The following is a 20,455-nucleotide window of genomic DNA, read 5'->3' on the forward strand; positions in this document are numbered from 1 at the left end:
TGCAATAAAATGCACCCCAATTTCAGAAACATAACATTTGAAAAAAATATATAACTTAGTATCTAAGAAATGTGGCATTGACTAGCCTAATAATTTTTTAACCTATGAAAATGTTTTTACATGTATTTTTCTTTTCATGAATTAAAAAAATGACCTATGTTATAGAGATACTATGAATATTAAAATTGATTTCACACCATAGAGCCAATCAAATTTCCAGACATTACTTACTAGTTACTTAAAAACTAATTACACTCAAAGTTTTAATATTGTACCTTTATGTGTTTTATTTTCTTCCTTTCTGTAATGAGTTTTACTTTTCTTCTTACTCTGATTTGACATAGTTAGACATTCTGCTCTTTTGCTATTCCAAAATAGAAGAATTTTGGCCCTGGAGATTACTTGATCAGATTCTCTTATTTCTAATTGGCCGCTAATCCCTTTATAGGTTGATTTCTCCTTCCTTTTTTTTTTAATTCACTTTCCAATTGCTTTTTTCACCTTCTTCCTCTACACTGAATATACTAGTAATTTTTATCAATATACTATATCTTCAGGTTCCTTTTCCATGTCATTCCATTACCTTTTGCACTAGCATCTTTGGGATTCTCATAGGATATTTGAACACTCTCTCTTCTTCAATATTTGATGATTTGAGCTAGAACTCACTTCAGCTCGAATTGTGCCATCATGACTCCCTTTTGGAAATGGTATTGTATTGGAATGAAAGCATCTGGCTAGAGTCCTACACATTGTCATTTCAGGCAAGTCATTGAACATCTAGGTCTTTATCATTAAATATATGGACTTAGAAACCTTGAAACTCTTTTCCAGACTTTCTTAACATTCTCTGACTCTATGAATTTAATAGCATTTTTTCCACAGACCTTCATGAAAAATCCAGTGAAACATGGGCAGTCTTGACATTAGTCTTTTCCTTTTGGATTTTATCTGCCTTTTTATCCATTGTGTGAGTAGTATAATTTATGTTCTTTGGTAATCATCATTGGTATTTTGTGTTCTTATTTTTTTAATAATAATTTTTTTGTAATAATTTTTTATTATGTTAGTCACCATACAGTATATCCTTAGTTTTTGATGTAATGTTCCATGATTCATTATTTGCATATAACACCCAGTGCTCCATGCAATATGTGCCCTCCTTAATACCCATCACCGGCCTATCCCAATCCCCCACCCTCCTCCCCTCTGAGGCCTTCAGTTTGTTTCTCAGAGTCCACAATCTCTCATGGTTCATTCCCCCTTCTGTTTATCCCCCCTTCATTCTTCCCTTCCTTCTCCTACTGATCTTCCTATTTCTTATAGAGTTTTTGTTGTTCAAACTGTATTCTTCCCAGCTGTGGCATTTTTCTTGTTTCTCTCCCACCTCAAGACTATTTTTTAAGAGCAGTTTTAGGGTCATAGCAAATTGTGAGAAAGTTACAGAGATTTCCCATATATGCCCTGATACCACACGTGCATAGGCTCCCATGTTATCAGCTTTCCCCACTTGGTACATGTGTTGCAATAGATGAACACACATCGACACATCATAATCCCCCAACGTCCATAGTTTACATTAGGGTTTACTCTTGGTGTTTCACATTCTGTGGGTTTGGACAAATGTATAATTACATGTATCCATCCTTATCATGCAGACTGCCCTAAAAAACTTCTGTGCTCTGCCTAGTCTCATTTCCTTTATAGGTTACCTGGCATTCAGCTATTTAAAAAAAAAAAATTATGGTGAATCAATGTACTCTGAGTATCATGAAATTCACTATTTTTATCAGAAATTGTGATAATATTTCTGGTAAATATTTATAATCCATATATAATAATAAAGGGGTTTCCTGTTTATCTCTCAAAATAAAACCCTTAATATTTGTCTGTGTTCAAATTTTAATTTATTTTTAATGGAAATATGCTTATTTTCATGTATCTTTATCAATTTTTTAATGTTATTATTTTAACCTGCTATTATTGCCATATGCTTTTCTGGATACCATCTGAAACCCCTTCCTTCAAACCACTGGCTACAGACTCTTTACTTTGAAATATTATAACATTTATGCATTTTTAATTTTTACACATAAATTCAATCAATTCTATCATTTTGGTGTTTTTTTATTTTTGTTTTTGTTTTAAAGACAGCACATGTGAGTGGGGAGGGGCAGAGGGAGAAGGAGAGAATCTTAAGCAGGCTTCATGTGGGACTTGATCCCGTGACCCTGAAATCATGACCTGAACTGAAATCAAGAGTTAGTTGTATGCTTAACTGACTGAGCTACCCAGGCACCCCCAATTTTATCATTTTACTTCTTTTTGGCAAGTACATTTAGTACCATGGTCTACCTGTGTAAATAAACATTTTTAATTTTTTATTCTTCCTTATTTAAAATATCATAATTTCATGATCCTTTGTTTTTTCAGCTCTATCACCTCTTCTAAGTTGCAACTAAAATCCCTTCCATATAGCACCCTTCTGGTTGCGGACCGGAGAAACTACCATAGCCTGGTAGAGCCGTGCTATGGAGCCATGCTACTGAAAGGTCATTATGCATGACATTACCTGGGCATCTTGTTAAAATGCAGAATGAACTCAGTAGTCTGGGGTGAGGCCCTAAATCTGTATTTCTAAAAAACTCATGGGCAATGCCCATGTTCCCGATCCTGGGATTATACTGAGCAGCAAGAAGCTAAGGCTTTCCTTTTCACATGTTCTATTTTAAGTTGTACTTTCACCATGAGTTTCTATTTTTTTTTAGCTCTTTAGGTTTGCCTGGAAATCTTTGATTTAGTTAACATTTGTACAGTGATCTATACGTCAAGCATTTTAACACAAATTATCTTATTTAACACATAGAGCGACCATGTGTTGTAGGGTGGCTTAGAGTCCCGAAATCCAAAATTGTGTTATCTTGCCTGAGGTCATGGAGTTAGAAAGGGTAAAAAAGGGTTCCTCCTTGCTTCTGTATCTTTCTCCTAGCTTTTTTCTGCCAACATCATGGTCTCCTTTTCAGCTGTAAAGAGAGCCCTTATCTCTCCTAAGCAAACAACAGGATTCTAATTAGTCACATTTCCCACCTGTGCTGATCGCTATGGCCAGGATATAGTATCAAGCCTGGGCTCCGTGCCCATTCATGTGGTCCATTCATGAAGTGGAGTGAGATGATTGGCAGCCCCTCCAGAGCCACATGTAGTAGGGGATGACCTCTTTCCCCAAAGGAGGGAGGGCTCTTCCCAGAAAAAGGGTGTAGGGGGTATTGAACAGAAAAATGAAAATCTATCTGTTCTGTTTTACCTCCTGGTTTCCCAGCACACATACCCACATGCATGTACTTCTGAAACTCTCTCTCTTAACCTAATTCATTGCTCTATAATTCACTCCCTCCCAAGGGGGAGATGGTCAGCAATTATACTCAGTTAGTACGATGAATTCCAAGGGCGAGATCTCTAGATAGTCTGCATTCTTCCCCCCCCCTCCTCCTCACTCTTCTTCTTCTTCTTTTAATATTCTTTTTTTAATAATAATTTTTATTATGTTGTATTAGTCACCATACAGTACATCCTTAGTTTTTGATGTAGTGTTCTATGATTCATGTTTTGAGTATAACAGCCAGTGCTCCATGCAATATGTGCCCTCCTTAATACCCATCATCAACCTATCCCAGTCTCCCACCATCTCCCCTCTGAAGCCCTCAGTTTGTTTCCCAGAGTCCATAGTCTCTCATGGTTCATTCCCCCTTCTGTTTGCCCCCTTTCATTCTTCCCTTCCTTCTTCTACCAATCTCCCTGCTATTTCTTCTGTTCCATAAATGAGTGAAATCGTATGATAATTGTCTTTCTCTGCTTGACTTATTTCACTTAGCATAATCTCCTCCAGTCCTGTCCATGTTGCTGCAAATGTTGGGTAATCATTCTTTCTGATGGCTGAGTAATATTCCATTGTATATATGGACCACATCTTCTTAATCCATTCGTCTGTTGAAGGGCATCTCGGCTCCTTCCACAATTTAGCTATTGTGGACAATGCTGCTATGAACATTGGGGTGCATATGGCCCTTCTCTTCACTATGTCTGTATCTTTGGGGTAAATACCCAGCAGTGCAATTGCTGGGTCGTAGGGTAGCTCAATTTTTAACTTTTTAAGGAATCTCCACACTGTTTTCCAAAGTGGCTGTACCAACTTGCATTCCCACCAACAGTGTAAGAGGGATCCCCTTTCTCCACATCCTCTCCGACATTTGTTGTTTCTTGTCTTGTCAAGTTTTGCCATTCTAACTCGTGTAAGGTGGTATCTCAGTGTGGTTTTGATTTGAATTTCCCTGATGGCTAATGATTTTGAACATTTTTTTCATGTGTCTGTTAGCCATTTGTATGTCTTCATTGGAGAAGTGTCTGTTCATATCTTCTGCCCATTTTTTGATTTGATTCTTTGTTTCTCATATATTGAGTTTGAGAAGTTCTTTGTAGATCTTGGATACCAGTCTGTTATCTGTAGTGTCATTCGCAAATATCTTCTCCTATTCCGTGGGCTGCCTCTTAGTTTTTTTGACTGTTTCCTTGGCTGTGCAGAAGCTTTTTATCTTGATGAAGTCCCAAAGTTCATTTTTTTTCGTTTGTTTCTCTTGCCCTTGGAGATGTGTCATGAAAAAATTTGCTGTGGCCGATGTCAGAGAGGTTACAGCCTATGTTCTCCTCTATGATTTTGATGGATTCCTGTCTCACATCGAGGTCTTTCATCCATTTGGAGTTTATCTTTGTGTATGGTGTGAGAGAGTGGTCAAGTTTCATTCTTTTGCATATAGCTTAATCAGGTTTAGAAATAATATCTCATGGGTATATAATCATGGTGCTACTCCCACTATATAATGAAAGAAAAATCATTTACTACAACAATGTCTCTCATTTAAAAAGTACAAGCTGCATCCTCTTCTAAGTCAAGAGCATAAGGCAATTTTGCTGGACAGACTAGAGAATAGGGACTGCAGTGGCATAAGTTTGTTGGTCAGTCAGTGTGCTTGACCCCAGACCCTGCTCTCACAAAGCTCCTTCCTTGTCCAGTATCCTCCATGGATATGACAGAGAGAACCCACTGGGGCCCACCCATGAGGGAGCTCTCTTACTTGAGGTGCCCATATTCTGTTGGCACAATATGGAGGGCTGGCATTTGCTTTAGGAATTGAGTAATCACAGGGCCCGAGGCTTAAACTCATTTGAAACTTAATTCACCTTAAAACTTGAGTTAGCTGTCAGTCGATTGGTTCCTGAGAATCCTGTTAGCTAGAAACTAATAGCAGAAATTTTATCAAATCTTTGAACCTTGTCCAAGCCATTGCTACATCTGCCTTTTGGTAAACGAGTTGGGGCTCAGCAGGTCTTCCTAATTGTGGAAGACTATAGCTTGTGGGAGTAAGGCAGAGCTCATCTCTTCCTGGTCCAGGCTATATCACAGTTAATAACACATTATGATGAGGGAATTATTGTGCCTTATATACGGGAGAGGCCTAGAGGATCAAGCTAACCCTCCCTTTTTAAAGCCCTTTTCATGAATATTATTTTCTGCGCCTTCCCAATTCTTGGTCTTGGCTTGAATTAGCTTTGGTTTGAAGCAGCAAGTTCAACTTTTGCAATTCAACCGGGAGATAATTACCCAAACATTAAAAGGTTTTATATTTCTAGTTACCAGTGGAAAGACTGTTTGTTCTTCCCTCTTTCACTTTCAGATAGGACTATACCAAAAGTTGAAGAAAGTAGGCAAGACAGTTTATTTCTTAAAAAAAATTAAAAACAAAAACAAGCAAACAAAATCAAGTGCCTAAATACTCTGGGATCTGAGGGCCAAGGGATAAGAATTGACAATTTAACCAAGTAGTTGACTGCTATCAGCTCTGGGGTAAAGTGTCCTCATTGCCTCAGCTCTCCCGCTCACTCATCAAGAACCCCTGTTAGATTATGTCACTTGCAATCCCTGCCTCTATCAAATTGTGCTGGGCAGAAATGCAAGAAGGGAAACCCAGAAACAACAGATGTTCATGCATGATAGCTATTCTCAAATTCTTCGATTCTTCTTCTTCTTCTTTTTTTTTTTTTTAAAGAAGGCATCTTTAAGATGCTTTTATTTGAAAGAGAGAGCAGGAGCAGAGGGAGGGGGGAGGGAGAAGGAGAAGGAGAACCAGACTGTCCCCTGAGCAGAGAGCCCAACGTGGTGCGCCTGACTGGAGCTGAAGACAGAGGCTTAACGGACTGGGCCACTGAGGCGTCCCTTCAGTTCTTTTATTGTTGGTTTGCTTTCCATTTGTCTTTGTAACTTAATTTCCCCCATTTGCCTATTCTCTGCTGTATTTCAGAAAACAGTTGTATCTTCTAAAGTGTTGTCAGTCTCCTTTCCTGTTGAGAATCACCTCATTCTGTTAGTTTTCTCAGTGGCCAACTTACTGTGTCTATGTGTGTAGGATGTATAAGCCAGTGAGTATCTTTGGAATCCAATGCCTGAATTCAAATCCTGTTTTAATAGCCTGGTGACCTTAAACAATCCTGAAGAACCACTTTAATTCCTCTTAAGCTGTTTTCTAGAAAATGGTCTAATAATACATTTTATCCCTTCCTTTCCGGTCTTTTGTAAGAACAGGGTCAAATATGCATCGTACATGAAGGAAGTTTATAAATTGCATTTTTAAAAAAGATTCCAATTCTATTATTAAAACACTTGTATTATTGTTATTTATTATTTACTTCTCACCACCCTAAAATTCATACATTGTTATTTCATCTCCTCCTGTAGCTCCCTCTGATATTTTTTTTCTTATACTTTAAGACACTACATTTATTTGAACAGCTCTTCTCCACTCTATTATATCTTTTGTCCATTCATTCTTCGCTTAGGAAGCTGACCCAGCTTTTCCTTCCCCACTTTGACTATGGCATGCCCTTGAACACATTGTAAAGAGATACCTTTTTTCATCACTAAGGTTATGCTCAATTTTCTTTTTATAAAAGAATGGTTTGGCCTAGTTCTCTCAACACTGAAATGAAAATATTTTCCTGACTACACATTAAAATCAGGTGATTTCTTGAGCCTCCTCCAACATATCCTCCCTATTCGTTGGACAAGCTATGTCCTTTCTGTGTCTCTAAATGAAAAGCACTTGGGAAATACTTAACCCCATTTGCTTCCTGCCAGAGTTCCATTTCATCTTGAAGTCGTGGATACAAACCCCAGAACCATCTGCAATGTTTCCTGGAAGAACATTTTTAAAAGAAATCAGATTGTAATATCTTCTTTATCTGTAGTCTCTCCTTGAAGAAAATGACCAGCATTTCTATCCTTGGCTTGTTTGAGTGGAGTAAGAACAGTTTTCCCAGCATCCATCGTTCTTTTTCTCTTGAGATAGTTCCCAGAATAAATACTGTCTGTTAGTGAAAGCTTTTGGATTGGAATCTAGGTCTTAGTAGTTCTGGACTAGATTTCTTTCTTATTCAGAACCACAAGTCAGTTTATATTTAAGCATTAAGTGAGGGCTGAAGCCTTAATGAGTTGAGCAACATGTTGGTGTGTCCAGGAAACAATGGCCAAGTTCATGGAAGTACATACTACTAAAAAAAAATCTAAGAAAGATTTTTATGACCAAACAGTTCACCTCCATAACAAAACATAAAATAGATCGCAGTCAGAGTAGTAATAATTTCCTGTTTTGGGTAGGGGTTCCTAGAGATTCCAAGAAGGCATCAGGCAACATCTCAGTGAGATATGTTATCAGTGAAGTCTGGCTTGTTCTGGCACTAATTTTTTACTTGACTTGAGTTGTAGGAGGAACAGACACCTTTGCACATTGCCTCTCGCCTGGGTAAGACGGAAATTGTCCAGCTGCTTCTACAACACATGGCTCATCCAGATGCAGCCACGACAAACGGGTACACGCCACTGCACATCTCTGCCAGGGAAGGCCAGGTGGATGTGGCCTCAGTCCTCTTGGAAGCAGGAGCAGCCCACTCCTTAGCTACCAAGGTAAGGGGATGGCTCCTTGACGACATGGACTAAGACGGATCCTGAGCCAGGATTCCTCTGTTTTAGTATCCAGAGTATCAACAAGGGTGGATCTTCTTTAGGCTCTGACTTACTTCTTACTATTTAAATATTTTAGATTCATTTCCTAAATCATCAAAGGGGATTGTGACATTCCATATGATATCTTCAAATAAAGAGTGCTGGATTCCATCCTTCTAAGTATTACAAGGATTAGAAGCATTAGTATCTAGTATTGTTTCTAATACAGGTATCTGGTGCTTTAACTAAGATTATTTCCATAGAACGAGGGCTACTTTCTCTTCTCTTTCTGTTAGAAAATCTATAATTTATTCCCAAGAGAAAAAAAATATAAGATTCCCAAATACACTGAACTAGTATTACTAACGAAGAAAAGAAAATTGCATTAAATTGGCAATACTATATTTGCAAAGAGTTTTAGGACTATGTAGAAGTTCACCTTACTTGATTCTGCATTTTTCCAAACCTGCTATAAGCTGTCATTCCCATTCTGCTGTCTAATATTTATCAGTCATATTCTTGTCTGGGTATTAACAGTGTCTAAATAGAGCTGGGCTGGAGAAGCACTTATTCGTTGTATATTCTTTGTATACACCAGCCTGAATTTTACTTATGTTCAAAGTTTCATGCTAGGGCAGAATAATTTTTTTTCCACTTGATACGTTCTATTTGAAATTCACTATTTGGATGTGACTTAGAATAAAATATGAACACACTCAGCTAATCAGAACAAAAGAAATTGGACGGGTACAGAAGAGTAGAAAAACGAGACAATTTTAAAGCCCACAACAAGTGTATTGTTTGCAAGGCAAAATAATTCCCATTAATACAATAGTGATTCATATTATTTAAAAGACATTTTCAGTTTGTTCATAACAAATAGGCGTAAGTACTACATCTGAGGGAGAAGTATGAACTCAAGGAGTGTTGCGGCATCGCTCCTCCTAGAAGTACGAGCAGCCCGCTAGCCATTATGACTTAATCTAGTTGCTTGTGGCTTTAAAACATGTTTTAATGTAAGAAACTGATAATTATTCAAATGCTGAAATCTGAAGAGTCGAAAGGATTTTAAAAGTCTTTTAAAAATAAATCAGAAACTAAGCCACAAACGTGATAGCGATAACAACAAGAACCCAAAAGAGACAGGGTGACCGTCTCATCAGGTGAAGGTGACAAATAAATTCAGATATGTAAAATACAGAAATAGAGAATACACCATAGTGCCTTGCAAAGAGTTTCAGGATTTAAAAAATATATCTAAAGCCATAGTCAAGTACGGCGGTTAAATGGAAGGCACTATTACACTGAGCAGTTCAGCAGTGGAACTCACTGGGGCTCTGATGAGTAGTTGACTCATCATCATTAAAGCTATTTGAGTGTTTCTAAATATCGGAGGATAAATGAAATCCTGATGAGATTAACACAGGGGGAGAAGGAAGACGTGTGACTCAAGAGATGCTTTCCAACCTCTATTTTGTGATTCTACAGTAAAGATTCTCTGTAGTTTTGTCTAATAGCAGGTTCCAAATTTATAAAGGGGCTGGATCACTATTCCAGCAGGACTCTAAGGACAAGGCATTTATTTTTCTTCCTTATCATGTGTTTTTTTTCCTCAAAGAATTCTACTTTATCCTGAGTGTCACCCCAATCATTGTGCACATTGAGCAGAGGGAGAACATTAACAATAAATGTTGGCTGAAATGGACTCACGCAAGAGGAGGAAATACTTCCTATATTTGTCCCACATTTGGAGAAAGTGAAAGAATCACTCTCCTCCAAGGACGGATGAGGACCAAATGTTCAAAAAGAAGCAAAAAGAAAAACAACATCTTAATTAAACATGATTCGTGTGGTGACACTGTGAAAGGGCAGTATTGTTTCTCGGGAGATACTCTATTGTGATGAGGGCTACAGTGGTCCCAAGGATAAGCCATACCTTAGACCACCTACGCCAGGCACATTTGCTTGGTGTGTTTTACAGGCCCCGGTCAGCGTTAGAACTCTCCCACTCTCACTTTAGTGCCAGAAAAGCATGTGGTTAGACTGTCTGGCCAAGAGGATGGATTTGAGATCATGGTGTAGGAACCATGCCATCCTTGAGATCTGAGTCCAGGGACTTGGCTGTTTTTGTAACACTGCTAATGACAGAGAATGGCATTAGTTAGGCACATAAGACATTGAATCTGCACATATAAACATGGGTAACAGCATTCTTTTAAAAAAGCTGTACACTGTGGTGTGTTCAAAAGTCTGACATTAATCAGCTCAACATTATGCCAGAACAAGAGCGTACTTTACAAAAGGAATTGGTCTTTTATACAGTGTGGGTCTTCTGGGAAAGGGTATAACAGGATGGGAGGTGCTTTTTAAGAGTGAACATTTTTTTTTCTGTCTACCATTTATCTTGCTATTTCTGCAGAAAATACAAAACAACTGAATCACAATAAGATTTTTTTTTTTACCATGGCTGCTGAAATATCCTAAAATTTAAATGAAGAAATTTGGAATTCAGGTATTATAAAAAGGATAGAAAGAAAGAGAAGGATTGGAGAGAAGGCAGCTATTGTCTCAATCCTATTAATTTTAGAGGCAAGAAAAAGACACGCTCTCCCCACCCCTACCCAAATCACTAATCAGAGCCATTTTGGGGACACTAGTGGCTTTTATAAATCTCAAACCTATAAAATAAAATTTCAGTTTCCACGTCCTTAAAATAAAATTTGTTTTGTTAGGTGTATCAAGCCAAACTCTTGTGTGTTAAGTTTCCTTCTTTATTCTAGTCCTTGTTTATGGCGAACAGATTCAATGCTTCTAGTATTTTCCCAAATAGAGACTCAACATCGTTTGGTGAATATGTTAACAAATTAAAAAAAGATTTTGTTAGGAGTCAGAAAAATAAATATTACATTTTATTTTTGTTCGCATTTTCAGAAGGGTTTTACTCCCCTGCATGTGGCAGCCAAGTATGGAAGCCTGGATGTGGCAAAACTTCTTTTGCAACGCCGTGCTGCTGCAGATTCTGCAGGGAAGGTAAAGGATTTTATTAATACATGACAGTTACGTAAATCAGTCGGGTTGGAAGCTTTGGAGATGTGTACTTCAAGATATTTTTCTCACTCTTCTGAAAACAATATGAAGGCAACTAATGAAACTATGCCAAATAGACACAATGGGGATATCTGTCGGTGACCTGTCCTCGTACACAGTAGTTTAGAAGGCATTTAGAGCTGTGCCTCCCACATATGTTCTTGTCACAACAGAGCCCAGAACTTCTCTAAGTTTAGAAGAATCCTTGCAACGTGAATGTAGTAATTCTTGCATAGCATTTCAGACTTCAAATATTTATGGTGGATCTCCAGATAACCTGTGCTAACTTACACTCCACCAAACATTTTCAGTTTTAGCTAAGTTTCTAATATGAAAATCATGAGATATTTATTTGATTTGTTATTGACCATATTAATTAATTAACATGGAATTAATCTATACCACTTTCCATGCATTTTGGTAGCTTCAGGGCAGCTCACGCTAATTTATTAATGCTGAATTTAAACACGCCCTTTACAGAACGGCCTTACCCCGCTCCATGTTGCTGCTCATTATGACAACCAGAAGGTGGCACTGCTGTTACTGGAGAAGGGTGCTTCCCCTCATGCCACTGCCAAGGTGAGGACCACAGAAAAGGATTTACAGAGATAGGGTGGAAATGTAATCTCATTGCACATGGGAATTGCTTTTTTATTTTTTTAAATTTTAATTCTGGTATAGTTAATGTACAGTTTGATATTAGTTTCAGGTATACAGTATAGTGATTCAACACTTCCATACATCACCCAGTGCTCATTGTGACAAGTGCCCTTCTTAATCCCCACCACCTGTTTCAACCATCATATTCCACCCCCACCTCCCCTCTCCTCCTGACCCAGTGTGTTCTCTATAGTTAAGAGTTTGTTTCTTGGTTTCTCTCTCTCTCTTTTTTCCCTTTGCTCGGTTGTTTTGTTTCTTAAATTCCACATATGAGTGAAATCATATGGTATTTGTCTTTCTCTCCTCCCATGTTGTTGCAGGGTATTGTTCTTTAAACACATGGTATGGTATAACTGCAAATAGTCCTAGCGATTGTAGCTTTTGGTATTGACTATTTTTTTTTATTTCTACCAGCTACTTCCACAAAGCCTTTTAAGATTTTTTTAAAAGTCAGCGTAGATTAAGGGGATGTACCTATGAATACTAGAGATGACTCTTATTGCCAAGACTCAGTGTTTTAGAGACTAAAGTTTTGAATTTTGAGAAATGAAACATAATAAAAGCAGTACAGGTTTTTCCTTTTCCCCTATAACCAGAATGTTATGATATAACCTTTTTTTTTTTTTTTTTTTGCTTATTCCTTTAGACCTCAATTTTTTCATTGTGATATATGAAAGACTGTTTCTCTTTTCTTTAAGTATTTCATCCACATTAACTCTAATATACATCCTTTTGAGTTCCTAGGCTAGGAATTCCTTTTTGATGTATATGTATCACCAATCTCTGAGACTGTGCCAGCTAAGACTTGCACCTATGCACAGGGCATTTCTCACTGAGTTGCCCCTTTATTACACTGAAAATATACATGAATCTCATAGAATACATAAAGTAATCATTGCATCTTTCATTAATTCATTCGGCAAACATATATTGAGAACATATCAGGATTTATTTTAAAAGTAATTATTGTGTTAGGAAAATATTCATGCTATGTTAAATGACATAATAAAACAACACAACTACCATTTATTTACCAAATACTGTGCCCACCACTTTGCATGCAATATCTCATTTAATCTCATGATAATGCTGTAAGATTGGTATCATAATAATTTCTGTTTTACAGATAAAGAAGTGAGATTTGAATAGGTTAATTTGTTTATCCAAAGTCACATGACTGATAAGTGATAGAGCTAAGATTTGACCTCAAGTGATTTGACTTTAGAACCAGCACTCTTTTTTTTTAATTTATTTATTATTTATTTACATTTTAGTAATCTCTGCACCTAGGCTGGGGCTTGAACTCACAACCCTGAGATCAAGAGTTACATGCTCTTCTGACTGAGCTAGCCAGGTGTCCCTAGAACCAGCACTCTTTTTTTTTTTTTTTAAAGATTTTATTTATTTATTTGACAGAGATAGAGACAGCCAGCGAGAGAGGGAACACAAGCAGGGGGAGTGGGAGAGGAAGAAGCAGGCTCCCAGCCGAGGAGCCTGATATGGGGCTTGATCTCAGGATCCTGGGATCACGCCCTGAGCCAAAGGCAGAAGCTTAAAGACTGAGCCACCTAGACACCCCTAGAACCAGCACTCTTAACCACTAAGTCCACTGTGTCCCAAAATAGTGGGGAGAGAATTATTCAACTTCTATTATATAAATATGTATATATGTACTCACATGTCTACTTAAGTTACACATATACACATATAATAAAATGGGGTATTCTATATAAAAAGTATACGCTGCATAATACCATATATTTTGTATATAAGTATACTATATATAATATTATAAATATACATAACTTTATACACATACCTACATATGCATATACATACATTCATTTATACATATACATATACATGCATATCTTATTGGTACAGAGACACACTAACAAAATATTTAAACTATCAAAAGAGGAGGGCAAATATTTATAATTATGCATATCATTCTTATTCCTTTATACCCTTCTCTCAGTAGTCTCATCATTATCATTTATTTGATGTCTTTTTTCCTACTAGATGATAAACTACTTGAGGACAGTAATCATGTCATATTCATCTACATATCCCTGAATTATCTCATACTGTACTATGTGGATTCTCAATAACTTTAAATGAAAGAATGAAGACTAAGCAACTATTTCATTATGTTGTCTTTACCTTCATTATATCACAGTTCATGGCAAAGCCACTGTTTTTTATTTCTATTACACGTTGTTCATGGGAAATTCTACCAGACTTGAAAAAGGAAAGGAGACAATATAGGTTCCAGACTAACATTTGTTCTAGAGGTCTGTTTGCTTGTTTGTTTTTTCTTTTAACTAAGTATAGGGTTTAAAGTTTGGCTCTTATAAACAAAGTATGAATTCCTCTGGTCCTCTCCACAAACTGCCTCATAAAACTCGTAGCCTCATATTTCTATTTTTGAGCCCACAGTTTGTAGAGACAAGCGGAAGATCTAGGATTTGAATTTGCCACAGGATTAATATAAGAGAATTTTTTTGCTTAATATATTTTCCACTAGAATGCAACCCCTCAAAGACAGGGATTGTGTCTTGCCCACCGTTGTATCCCCATACCTAGCACACTGCCTGGCACATGCTTGCAACTTACTAAATAGCTATTGAATGAATAAAAAGCACAATCCACCCAGAAGCATAATAGCAGGAGTGTTATAGCAAGATCATAGAAGGAAGTCCATCTTATTCTGTACTACTGAAACTGTGTCTGAAGTATAGCATTCAGTTCCAGGTCGCACAATTTGGGAGTACTACTGACAAACTAGAATCAGTCTAGAAGAGGTCATGGAGAGGTCTCGCAATGGGGATTTTTATCAGGAACAGTTGAATGATTGGGGAAGTTTAACCTGGGAAAAAAGACTAAAGGCAGATGTGAAAACCATCTCCAGGTATTTGAAGGACAGTCGTGTAGGAGAGGAACCTGGCTTATTTTATGTTGCTCTGCAGGAAAGAACCAATATTGTAAGAAGGAGATGTTAAGCTTCGGGGCTTTTGTGTCTATACCTGTCGTACAGTAGAATGGGTGCCTTGTGATATTAGTGGTAAAGATTTGGGTGTTGTTGGATGGGAACTTGTAATGGGTAAGAATTTGGATTTATCATAAACTCACTTTTTAACTTTTTTGTTGATTAAGAGATGCTATTTCCTTTGGAGATATATATTAGGGCAAGTGCTAAGCTTACCAGGTATATTTGTTTTATTTTTTTCTAGAATGGCTATACTCCTTTACATATTGCTGCCAAGAAGAATCAAATGCAGATAGCTTCCACACTCCTGAACTATGGAGCAGAGACTAACATTGTAACAAAACAAGGAGTAACTCCACTCCACCTGGCCTCACAAGAGGGGCACACAGATATGGTCACGTTGCTTCTGGATAAGGGAGCCAATATCCACATGTCAACCAAGGTATGGTTTTTGCCTCTTGTTTTAGCCAAGAGTCACTCAGATAAATGTAAACAGATTTATAATCAAAGATAACTTGGAACAAAAAGAGGGGATGTATTAAAAGGGAACAGAGATTACTTACAGAATTCAAGGACAGTAACATTCAAGCCTTATGAGGAAAAAAACCACAAGGAAGCAAGAAGCAGACTCCCTCTGACTGTATGGCTGCATTTTTGAATCTTGACTTTTCCCTCCAAGTTAGTTTCATTTACCTCCCTCTGCAGATCTACTTTCTCTGTTTCTCTGTGTATGTGACCAAAGTGGTGACCCTATAGCTCCCAAGAGTTACCATCACTGCAGTTCAAGCAGTCCCTCCAGATTGCCAGAGTACCTGCTGGTCTTATTTCCCAGTTTCAGATGGAGAGAGGGAGAGTGAGAGAGAGATACAGAGAGAGAGGTGACAGTTCATCTGGGCTCTGGCCCAAACAACTGCTTCTAAGCTGTTGGTCCATGGCCACTACCCAACCGTTCTCTAGCCTGGCTGAGCAGCGGAGGCACCTGGGGGGCTGGGGAAGGGGCTTATCCAGGGAACTCAGTAAAATATAGATTTCTGAGCCAACTTTAGCTTAGTTTGGGCCGTTGTGGTGGTGGTGGCCAGAGAATCAGTGTTTTTAAGAAAGAACCTTAGTCATTTCGGCCTTTGTGGGCAAGCATATTAACTATAATAGAGTAAGAGTCAGGAATAGAGGAGGGAAAGACATTATTCAAATACGGAAATATTTGAATTTTTACAAGTACATGTCTATTTATACATCACCCTCTTTCTCTACATATATATCTGTATTTCTACCTACCTACCTACCTACCTATTTAATCTATCTTACACTTATATATACTCCACTGGAGTCAGCTCCTGAGAAACTAAAAATTGAAACCTATATTTATAAGTTAGCTCATCATTTAATCTCTTAATGCTTTTTGTAACACAAGGTATAGGCTTAGTGGAAGTTAAGTTTCTTTGGATTTTCCACAAATACACAAGTACTATGTTTTCTATATCTCACTGTTGAACTAATTAGTGCTTTTGGAAACTCAGCTGTAAATTGGTCTTAATAATGTTTATCAATAGGTTATATAGCATTATTTCCTTTAGAAATAGTCATGAAAAATCAGGTTGTCTTGAATGCCTCTAGAGTCCTGTTCTGTGTCTTTATCACTTAGAGTATTCCAGTAAATCCCTTGCCCTTATATACTTCTTTGTTCTCTATCAAAAGTCCTCACAGATTCTTTTTTTTTTTTAAGTATAGAGAGAGCTAATTATAGAGTTATTCCTCCAAAAGATATTTGCATTTTAACAGAAATGAACATGGTGAAGCCTTATGGTGAAATTCAATGTCTCAGCTGTCATTAAAGTCTGGGGCATGGATTTCCTTGTGGCCATTGAAATCATGCCATTCAGGTGGTCGTTTCCCCTACTGGGGATGTTCTCGCTGTGAGACCAATTGTGGAGTACTTCATTTAACATCAGTATATGAAGGGGGCAGATAGTGTTTATTGCCCATTAAAAACAATTCTTCATTTGAAAATAAACATAAGAAATCCATAAACAAATCCAGGAAAATTTTGAGTAGACTGAAATTCTAGGCATTTCATGAAACTGATCATGTAATGCTTCTGATAGTGCTGTTTTTAAATTTATTTTAAAAACTCCTATTTTTAATTTATATTCATATCTGGAATCATTTAATTATGTCCTCCCTAATGGTATTCTTCTAAACATATTACTTTCTCTGAGAGGGTTTTAGCAGTCAATCAGCAAATATTCAATGAATATTTTTGATTTGCATACTGTGCAGTGAAGAAATAGATTCAAATTTGGACCACAAAGTAATTATGTTATCTTTATAACAATGATTTCAATATTAGATTTGGGTGCTGTCCTAAAAAGAGGTATGATGTATTTGTCACTAGATTAAATCACCATGTAATAATAAAAACCAGTTGTGGAGTCCTCTAGTTCATCTTAAGAAATAAATTCCTTTTTTTGAAAAGAAGTCCTTCAACATCTTCTATTTTCTTGATTTATTAGAAAAGTTTTCATAATCTGATTTAGGTATGAAAATTTATCATAATAAATTGTAGAGGATTTTCGTACTGGCCATTAGTTTGCAATCTTATATTACAGAAAACCCATTCTTCAAATAGTGTAGAAAACAGCACATGTATTTGACACCCCATTGAAAATGTCTTCGAGTTATTTGATGATCATTTCCTTTAATAGTCACTTCAGTAACATTTTTAAAAGGCCAATTGTCTCCATAAAGAGAAATAATTTTATGTTTGCTATTTTCATATGAAGACAACCAGAATGAGGAAGACACTTCTGTTTTGTCCCAATATTCATATTGTTTATACTTTAGGACTAGATAGTATTTGTTTAGAAGTGAGGACATTTTAATGAGAAAGGGTATATCTTCAATCTCATCCTGATGGTTTATGAAACTCAAAGCTGAGCTCAGCCAGAACTGTAAGGATTAAAAAACCCCAAGCCCTCAAATAAAAAAAAACCTTCTCTCTAGTTGGAGAATGTTTTTCCCTCTGTACATATCACGTATGTTTTTTAAAGATCAGAGGACTTGTCCATTCTAGAGATCATGAATTTTGAAGAACCTGGCTGACTGTGGAAAAGCAGATCTGCAAAGCCATGGTCAGGGGAGCTGGTAGAATCTAACTGAACATGAATTTGGAGAGCGGGGATGGGGGACTTGCCAACTTGGAGCGTAAGTGAGCTAACTCAGTGTACAGCTGCAGGATGTACAGGGAAGGATGAATATACTAAGTATTTGAGCAGTAGCAGGGGGACAGAAACAGGATATGAATATACTGGTAGCTAGAATATAGGGCAGAAATATTTGTTCACTGATATATTCAAATACCTAGAATACTTCCTGGCGTATATGAAAGGTACTCAGAAAACACCTGTTAAATCACAAATGATTTAGGTTTTAAAGATACTCTTTCAATTTCAGTTTTGTGTGCTGGAAGCCACTTGCACATGTAGTGAGGCTGCTAGATTGTGGCATTGACTGAAGAAAGCACTCTTCCCCTCTCCTTTCTCCATGCTTTCACCTTGTATTAGTTCTTAACTGTATTTGAATTGCATATACAATTAATCAGAATATTTACTTGATGTATCAATGCCAAACATTTTATATAATACTGGCCAGTTTATGGTGCTATATATAAATGATGGGGTCACTTTTATTTAGCTTTTAGAGGAACCCCCCAAATAGTATACTAACCTTGAGTACTGGCGAGAACTATTCTGAACTCATTTCCTGTAACTCTGTACATTTTTTACCTTGATATGATATTTTATTGATGAAGATATAGATTATTGCTATGGTTAAAAAGTAGAAGTAGTAGTTGGTTGATTAATTATTTAAGGGAATAAACAGACTCAGCAGGAGGCACAGATGGATTTGAAATGAATGTTGTTTGGAAGCTTATTAGCCGAGTTATTTTAAAGTCTCACATCATAATAGAAGTACCCAAATAAAATGTAATCTGTTGAAAGTGTTGATTAACTTAGAGAGTATGTCTTAGAAAGACATATTAACTTGGAGGGTTTGTTTTAGAGATCAAAAGTTGCAGGTTCTGGGGCTATGAGTTTTCCAGGATTTTTTCAAGAATGATATTATAGAAGATGAAACATACTTTCTTCTTCAAATGTACCCATTTGTTTCCATTCTCTCTACAGAGTGGACTCACGTCTTTACACCTTGCAGCCCAGGAAGATAAAGTGAATGTTGCTGACATTCTTACTAAGCATGGGGCTGACCAGGATGCTCACACGAAGGTAAAGTGAATCACTTTCAATATTGTGACAGGTTCTGACTTGGATGACTACCAGTAGCTCGCATTCAGGTCCCCCCAGTCCAAGCACCCTTCCTCAAAAGTCCATTCTGAATTATGATTCTCTTTGACTCACAAATCTATAATGGTTCTCCATTTTTGCTGGAATCAAGTCCAAATGGAGATCATGATATCAGGACCCTTTATAAAAGGATTCTAATTTCGCTGGCTTAAGTCAGCCTCTCTCCCTTATCGCTCTGCCAGTCCAGATGACTCTTTTCTTCTTGGATTTGCTGGCCTCCAACCCCTGGTCTTGAAACAGCTTTTCCTTCTCTATGCCATTAAAATTTTCAAGCCCACCTAAGCTACATTTTCATGCATCTCCTCCAGATCCTCTCATCAGACTTGGTTTTTCTTCTCTACTTTCAGATCCAATAATCTGTGTCTCTCTCTTAGCTCTTTGTCAGATGAAGTCACACACATGTCTGATTTCCTTTGCTGTCGTTAAGTTCCTTGTGCTCAGGGATCTGCTTCTGTCCATATTTGTATCCACAGGAAGTGTAAATAATTTGCTCAGTAATATTTATACAATGGAATAAAATTTTTACCCTTCGTACCATTACTGACATTCTACCTAATCCCTCTCCCTCTGAGTATTAACCGCTAGAGTATGTATGCATTTCTTTATTTATATATTTATGTATTTGTTACAGCTTGGTTACACTCCTTTAATTGTGGCCTGTCACTATGGAAATGTGAAAACGGTCAACTTTCTTCTGAAGCAGGGTGCAAATGTCAATGCAAAAACCAAGGTAAATAAAATACGTGTGCTCATTTTCCTATTCTGTAAGCAAGGAGGTTGAGCCATATGAATACGTCACTAGCTCACCATAGCTACAAATGTATTTTTTTTTTCTTTTTAGTTCTTCTAAAGTGATTTTGAATGAGCAGTATAGTTTTGTACAGTTGTTTGAGACTTTTCATTCTCAGAACCTTTGACAGCCATGTGGGTTAGCTTCAGAACTTTTATTATAGAGCTAAAGTAGCTCATGTCCAGTTAACAATTTACCACAGAAAAACAGAAGCCTGCTAGATAGAACACTTTGATATTCTGGCCAATTCTTTATGTTATCTCAAGTTCTTGGTCCCGCGTCCTGAAACCCCCTCCTTCTGCATGAGGAAATACAGATAGGCAGCCTGGACTGTGTGCTTTTCATTTTAAAGAATTTATTTATTTATTTGAGAGAGAGAGAGAGCGTGCGTGAACAAGCAAGCATGTGAGTGTGGGGAGGGGCAGAAAGAGAGAGGGAGAATTTCAAGCAGACACCCGATGAGTGAGGAGCCCAATGTGGGGCTCAATCCTAGGACCCTGAGGTCATGACCTGAGCCGAAA

The 20,455-nt window shown here is 37.3% G+C and overlaps 1 protein-coding gene across 30 annotated transcripts in view; it reads left to right on the forward strand.

The window, feature by feature from the left end:
- Positions 1–20,455, forward strand: part of ANK2 (ankyrin 2) — a 467,799-nt gene that overhangs the window by 357,767 nt on the left and 89,577 nt on the right. For 23 of the 30 annotated variants that reach the window (XM_048212352.2, XM_057310026.1, XM_057310027.1 and 20 more), the window contains 6 exons: positions 7,814–8,011; positions 10,982–11,080; positions 11,618–11,716; positions 15,031–15,228; positions 18,968–19,066; positions 19,776–19,874. In XM_048212352.2, coding sequence (XP_048068309.1) covers positions 7,814–8,011; positions 10,982–11,080; positions 11,618–11,716; positions 15,031–15,228; positions 18,968–19,066; positions 19,776–19,874 — 792 coding nt within the window. The remainder of the gene's footprint in view (positions 1–7,813; positions 8,012–10,981; positions 11,081–11,617; positions 11,717–15,030; positions 15,229–18,967; positions 19,067–19,775; positions 19,875–20,455) is intronic. The other 7 variants (XM_057310022.1, XM_057310028.1, XM_057310029.1 and 4 more) reach the window with 1 other exon arrangement.

Source organism: Ursus arctos, unplaced genomic scaffold, assembly GCF_023065955.2.
Source record: "Ursus arctos isolate Adak ecotype North America unplaced genomic scaffold, UrsArc2.0 scaffold_11, whole genome shotgun sequence".
Lineage (NCBI taxonomy): Eukaryota > Metazoa > Chordata > Mammalia > Carnivora > Ursidae > Ursus > Ursus arctos.